This window comes from Vigna angularis, chromosome 5, assembly GCF_016808095.1.
Source record: "Vigna angularis cultivar LongXiaoDou No.4 chromosome 5, ASM1680809v1, whole genome shotgun sequence".
Taxonomy (NCBI): Eukaryota; Viridiplantae; Streptophyta; class Magnoliopsida; order Fabales; family Fabaceae; genus Vigna; species Vigna angularis.
The window spans coordinates 29,841,951-29,848,936 of record NC_068974.1 but is presented as its reverse complement, the minus strand read 5'-3'; the positions used below and the strand labels follow the sequence as shown (position 1 = coordinate 29,848,936).

The 6,986-nt window shown below is 39.5% G+C and overlaps 3 protein-coding genes across 3 annotated transcripts; all 3 read right to left on the bottom strand.

Annotated features, from left to right (window-relative positions):
* Positions 1–647: 647 nt before the first annotated feature.
* LOC128196720 (uncharacterized protein At2g29880-like) lies at positions 648–1,193 on the bottom strand. Its single transcript, XM_052878231.1, has 2 exons — positions 843–1,193; positions 648–761 (listed from the first exon to the last, which is right to left on the bottom strand). Exons 1-2 carry the CDS (start codon positions 1,191–1,193, stop codon positions 648–650), a joined length of 465 nt encoding a protein of 154 aa, XP_052734191.1.
* A 112-nt stretch (positions 1,194–1,305) lies between these two features.
* On the bottom strand, positions 1,306–2,443 carry LOC108339364 (protein ALP1-like). The gene is made up of 4 exons (XM_017576501.1): positions 2,401–2,443; positions 2,151–2,233; positions 1,833–2,058; positions 1,306–1,757 (listed from the first exon to the last, which is right to left on the bottom strand). Exons 1-4 carry the CDS (start codon positions 2,441–2,443, stop codon positions 1,306–1,308), a joined length of 804 nt encoding a protein of 267 aa, XP_017431990.1.
* Positions 2,444–5,881: 3,438 nt separating this feature from the next.
* Positions 5,882–6,986, bottom strand: LOC128196471 (uncharacterized). Its single transcript, XM_052877403.1, has 2 exons — positions 6,440–6,986; positions 5,882–6,359 (listed from the first exon to the last, which is right to left on the bottom strand). Exons 1-2 carry the CDS (start codon positions 6,947–6,949, stop codon positions 6,030–6,032), a joined length of 840 nt encoding a protein of 279 aa, XP_052733363.1. The 5' UTR covers positions 6,950–6,986; the 3' UTR covers positions 5,882–6,029.

Below are 6,986 nucleotides of genomic sequence, written 5' to 3'. Positions count from 1 at the left end.
TTCAATATTGAACATGGATGAAGGCCAAGATGTAATAGTATAATTGAGAAACATAACTAGAAAGTAAGCAAAACATTCTAACATTCACCACCCGATATCATTTTACATAACTTGTTCCACCTCTTGTGCGGTGGAAGTCTCATTAACCTCTTTGTACATGTGGGGTTTGAACATAAGAAATTATAACATTGATTGAGCAAGTTTTCATCAGCAATATTCATAGCACTTAACATTTCATAAATGTCGCCCTTTGTGTATGTGTATGTGGAGCTGCGACGGAGTATTTGATTTCTATCTTCCATTGCTGAGACTTGACGCACGACAGCACCAGAAATTACACCGAAGTGAACATTTATAGAGTCAAGTACATTTGTGAAACCATCGAGGCTGGTGGTCAACTTATCAAATTGTGCATCTATCACATCGACCATAGGTGCCTTCCTTTTGGAACCTCGTGAGGATGATGTTCCTCCAGATGGAACGGGTGGCACAGATTGAGTCTGCCCTGGACTATACTCATCCACGGATGGAGGAGGTGATGGTGGAGTTGGGTCTCTATACTCCTGATAGGTAGGCTCTTCAAGAATGTACTCCATATTCTGATTCAGATCAACCTGTACACGAGGCCCAACTCGCTGATGATGCGCTTATCGAGCGGTCCTTACACCACTCCCAGTTGCTCGATCCGTAGCCCATAACTCCACCATTAAATCGTAGTGTCTGATGCTATTCACTCTCCACTTTGTTGCACTTGGCCTCGACTGAAATAACATACATGAAACAGATAGTGGTTGAACTTATGTATTTGAAAAATCTATCGTGTCTGAATATTTAACAAATACCTGAATGAGGTCAGCCCACACTTCGTCCTCAGCTTCAAATCTCATAGTTACGGCATTCCAACCAAATCCGCTCAATCCACCAAAGATGTCATGAACCTCACACCATCTGTCTTTCAATACCTTTTGACGATTTTTGACATTATTTTTACTAACATTAACATAACCACAACTATGAAGGTATTGAACCATGTTATTATACGCTTGGGTGGTCCAGATGCCATCAATCCTATTACCCAAACGAGTCTCCTTGATCATAGAATGCAAAAGCCTAGCATCCATGTCCTCAGTCCATTTAATGAACTCTCGTGTACCAGCAGATGACTCAATGGTTGTTCCCTTACCCCTGTCCATATTATTCCTATTTCATAAAGAAAATGGTAACAAGTGAAGTTCAGTTAATCATAAAACCAAGTACATGTCATATTCAAAGAACAGAGTCATAAAAAACTATCAATTACAATAACTATGAATTTTGATAATCTCGCCACATTTCATCAGCAATGGCATCTCTAATAGTACTACCAACCCTATAATCATCTTCTCGAACTTGAGAAGATGACACATTATGCTCTTCCCTTTCATTTAACTCATTATCAACCTCATTAAGCAATGGGTCATCGTTATCAACTCCACGGATAAAGTTGTGTAGGATACAACAAGCTAAAATAATGTCTGTCATTGTCTCCAATCCATAATGTGGTTCAGTGCTACTTGCAATGATAGGAAACCTTTTCTTCAACAAACCAAATGTTCTTTCAATAACATTTCTCAATGATGAATGTCTATGGTTAAAGAGCTCGCATGCATTTTGTGGTCCTCTGCGTGTGAATTCTTTAAGATGATATCTGACACCTCTGTATGGTGTCATAACCGTACTTTTAAGCATAAATCCAGCGTCGCCAAGATAGTACTTTCCTACAATAATGCATAACATCAGCATTTACTAACTAATAAACAACCAATCATAACATCCCAATGGGATAAAATTACCTTGGGGGATGACCAACAGATCATCTCTATCAAGAGCATTTTTTAAGATTCTAGAATCAGATGTTGTGCCTTCCCACCCAGCTAGAACGTATGTGAAGTTCATTTCAAAGTCACATGCGGCAAACACATTTTGAGTTGGCCAATCTTTTCTTCCACGAAATCTCGGAGCATCTGTTCTTGGTACCCTTACACGAACATGAGTACCATCTATGGCCCCTAAGCAATCCTAAACATCCAATTAAGAAGTCATCATACAACTGCATAACATAAACATCATTTCGTAAATTTACATCAAAACTGACAAATTCATATGATTACCTTAAAGTAAGGATAAAACCGATTATTGTTTAAGACATATGGATGAACCTCGTCTCCTGATGGCTGAGTTAAAAATTCTGATTCTAGAGATAAAATAGCATCCAACACATTGTGAAAGTGTTTGCTAACCGTCGCTCCAGATTGATGGAAGAAAAATGCGACACTTCGATTCTTAACATTATGCTCAATTATATGAAGAAATTGCGCTACTTGTTCCTCCACTGTCGAGTGAATGACGTCTTTAACTAACCCAGTTGTCCTTCACAGAGACTAATAAATGCCTCTGGACCCATCCGAATAATGTCACAACATCGATTAGTATGCACCAAATACGACATTAACTGTTGCCTACGACGGTCTTTGTTGGGAAGGAAAGTGCTAACACTACTTAGATCACTCGAGCACATATTCAATAGGGTTAAATATGTTTTTAGTCCCTAAACTATTGGTCGTTTCTGGTTTTCGTCCCTCTTTCAAAATAAGGTACAATTTGATCCTCAATCTTTTCGAAACTTTGGTTTTAGTCCTCGAAAACTAACACCGTTAAATATTTGCTGATGTGTCTAACGTCTCTGTCCACGTGTTCTAACGTATCTGTCCAGGTGTTGTTACAGCTGAAATGCAAATTTAATCCAACATTGGTAAAGTTTGGTTTATTATTTTCACTGCAAAGTGTTGTCTGAAGGATTTGAGCAAAGACGAAGTCAAGGTTCAAGCTTCGATATCACCTTCATCGGCATTGGTGGAGTTGGGCACGTAAGTTCATATTCGTCTCTGTTTTGGTTTAAAATGATGGATGGATTTGGGGATATAGGGTTTTGTTGAAGGGTTTTGGTTTCGAACTTGATTTTCTTTGTTAATCACTTTTGAAGGGAAATGAAAGGTGATAGAGGAGGTTGCACACCAAGGAGCATAGGTTCTGGAATGTCCCAAACATGTGGATCCTCTGACTTAGCTTCAAAAAACTGTGGTTCTGGGGAAAGATTGTTGTTGTTGAAGGCAACTACATTGAAGAACAAAGGGAGACTATTTTATAGATGTAGAAATTGGGCAGTAAGTGAGAATAAAAGCTTTATTTAGGTTTAATTGCTTGTTTTGTCCCCAGTTTTGTTGAAGTGTGTCAAGTTCGTCCATTCTTTTAAAAAAGTTGCAAGTTCGTCCACACGTGGTTTAAAAGTGTCAATTGCATCCTAACGTTGAAAAATTTGCATCAATGAAGTCCTCTCCGTTAAATATAGACTAACAGTGTTAACTGATTGATGATTTGGCAGTAGAGAATTTAAACGTGACAATAGAGTGGCAATATTGGTAATGACGTGTGAATGAAATGTTGGGTGACATGGCATTAGGTGAAACTTCGTATGAAGATGCTTGATGATACTAGAAAGAAGGCATCTGTTGAGGAGATGCGTCAAAGTGATTCTAGTCGTTGTCGATGAGGAAGGGGAAATGATTCTTGCTTTAGGCGCGATGGACGACGTGGAGGCCATGGCTTTGTCTGCGTTGACGTCGCTGATGGAAACCCTCGTCAGCGATGATGGACGGCGCGACTGTACTGGTTGCGACACTTGGTAGTTAGGTTCCAACGGAAAGAGCGACACTGATTGAGAGACCATGCCCGACCGATGGGAGCCTCGGGGATTTCAAGGGCAGTTGGGCCCTTGCCGTTGACATAACTGATGATTCCCTTTCCGGGGAGGATGGTTTTGGTGAAGAGGGAAGAGTCAACGATGTAGCACCGCCAGGGGTGCTGCCGAGAAGGATCTCGGTAGCGATGTGGCAGGGGAGCTTTGCGCTGTGGCCATTTTGATTGCGGAGGCAGTGGTAGATGATTCTGGGATCTGGCAACTTGCAGCGTGAAGGTTATTCTTTGAACCCGTTTCATGGGGAAGAAGACCAGGGTTTGCGGTTAAAGGCGTGAATGTTTTACCCTCCGACGAGTTCACGGCGCAAGGGTTCTGATTTATGGAAATCTTTTTGGGTTTCACGGCGCAAGTCTGGGTTTCGCTAATTTTAGGATTAGGATTCCGATTGAGAAGGTTAGGGTTTCCAACCTGTTCTTGCAAATTAGGGAGATTTCTCTTATGTAATTGGAATTAAGATGATTGAAATTAGGGTTGTTGAGCTTGTTCTGCTTTTTGGGTGGTTATGAGTTCGTGATTTGGGTTTTCTATTGATTCACGGTATAGGGTTTCCGGGAACAATATGCAAGGAGCGAAAACTAATAAAGACCCAGAAGGATAATCAGAATTGGGAAATTGGGAATCTTGCAAGTTGATATTAGGAATCGTGTAAGTTGAAACTGTAATTCCATGTCACCCAACATTTCATTCACACGTCATTACCAATATTGCCACTCTTTTGTCACGTTTAAATTCTCTACTGCCAAATCATCAATCAGTTAACACTGTTAGTCTATATTTAACGGAGAGGACTTCATTGATGCAAATTTTTCAACGTTAGGATGCAATTGACACTTTTAAACCACGTGTGGACGAACTTGCAACTTTTTTAAAAGAATTGACAAACTTGACACACTTCAACAAAACTGGGGACAAAACAAGCAATTAAACCCTTTATTTATTGTGTTGAATATTGTATTGGTGATTTGTAATTTTCATTTGCAGAGTAATTCAAGCTGTAACTTCTTTGAATGGGTTGATGAAGGAGATTTCAAAATGGAAGGAAGCTTACAAAGGAAGAGTGAAGAAGTTGAAGTGTGTATTGAAAATGTTGTGTTGGATCTAAGGAAGAAGAAGGACAAGTTGAAGAAGAAATTAGAGGAAGAGAGAAAAAATTTCAAAATGATGTTGGTGTTTTTTGTATTGTCATGGGCATTAACAACCATGTTTTGTATTCTGTTTGTGTTGAAGGTAAATTGTAATTAGATAGGTTGTGTTGTGGATGTACAAGCAAGTTTTAAATTGAATAAAATGTGGAAGTTCAGTTCAATTGTGCCCTGATGGTTGTGTTATGTGCATTTGTGTTATATAGTTTGCAAATATTAGCAGTTTTGACTACCAATTTTACAATGCAGACTGTGCTCTTTGACTACCAACTTTACAATGCAGACTATGCTCTTGTTTGTAAAGCAAGCTTTGACTACCAATTTAAGATGTTCAAAAAATAGTGTGACAGAATCGAAGCTAATGTTCAAAAAAAGTGTGACAGAATAGAACCACAAAATCACCAAATTCTGCAACTTATCAGAAAAAGTGCTAAAAATTTGTGGGTTTAAATGTGAATTTTGCAGAAACGAGTTTGGAATGTTAATGTGATGATTTTAGCAACTTTGTTTTACCAAATTTGACATGTAGTAACTGCCAGCAGAGGCTAAAAGCTTCGAGATGAAAATATCACTGTATGAGTTGCTCTTTAGCACCAAAAGTGGTGGTTTAGAATGGCAAATGCGCAGAGGGACTAAAACCACAAACTGCCACCAAATTGTAGCTTGTTCTAGCAGCCAACAGAGGGACTAAAACCATACAGCATAAGTAAAAGCAAAGCAAAGCAATTACAGACAGCAGAGGGACTAAAACCACTCAAATTTTTAAAATACCAGACAACAACTTTAATTACTTTAAAAGCAATTACAGCATAAGTAAAAGCAAAGCAAAGCAAAGCAGACAGCAGAGGGACTAATAGCAGACAACAGCTTAACCAGTTACAGTATAAGTAAAAGCAAAGCAAAGTGGTCCATATTCATTAATAAAGAAGTCGTTCAAATAGTGGTCCCAGCATACTTTAAAGGGTTACAGTCACTACAAGACAAAAAAGTGGTCCATTACAGCCACTATTTTAATTACAACTTGCTTGACACCCTACAGCCACTACAAATTGTCTGAAATTACATCCTTCAATTACAACTTCCTTGAGACCCTACAATTTGTGCAGCCAATCTTGAGATGCTCTTCTTGCCCCTTGACGCATAGTTGCAGATCCTCCAGCTTGTGATGTTGATGCAGCCCCAACCCCTGCATCTCTGGCTGATCTCCTTCCAATTTGTGGTGCAGATGCAGATGCCCCCTTTCCAGCAATTGATGCAGCCCTTCCAGCTTGTGATGCAGATGCAGATGCCCCCCTTCCATCAATTGATGCAGCCCTTCCAGCTTGTGATGCAGATGCCCCCCTTCCAGCTTCTGATGCAGATGCAGATGCAGTCCTTCTTGATGCAGATCCAGGTGTTGATGTAGAAGCCCCCCTTTTGTCCTATGAAAGGAGTAAGATAGTTAGATAACAAATAGTTGTAAATAAATGAACTTGTAAATAACATTACCAAGAAGATTTACCTTGCTTTTCTGGCTCTTTTTACATGTCCTTGCATCGTGTCCATATGCATTGCAAGTGCTACATCTTATAGCAGTATTGGTCTTTGACAATTTTCCATGGCTGACATATTCATCAGCTTCTCGTCTTCTTAATTTTTTTGGCCTCCCAGGAGGTGTTTTGTAAATGGGAGGTAGTAGTTGTGGAGAGTCAGATGTAGGCCAAAGTTGTTGTCCATTGATAGGACTTATAATTGGTGCATAACAAGTTCTATAGGCATCTTTCTTATAGTAAGGATGAACATAATTTTCTGGGTTTTCTGATTTGTAATGAATGGTAGCAACCGCATGTCTACATGGTATTCCTACCAAATCCCACAAGTAACAAGTACATGTGTGATTACTTAAATCAACAACAAATTTGTCCATGGTAAAGCCATGAGTTACTTCAAACTGTGAACCCCCTACCCATACCGGAAGCCAATTCCCACTCTTTTCAACCTCCATATCCAATCTTTTCCTCGGTTTAGGCATAACATCACCAGGATATGAGTCAACTTTTTCTCTAAGG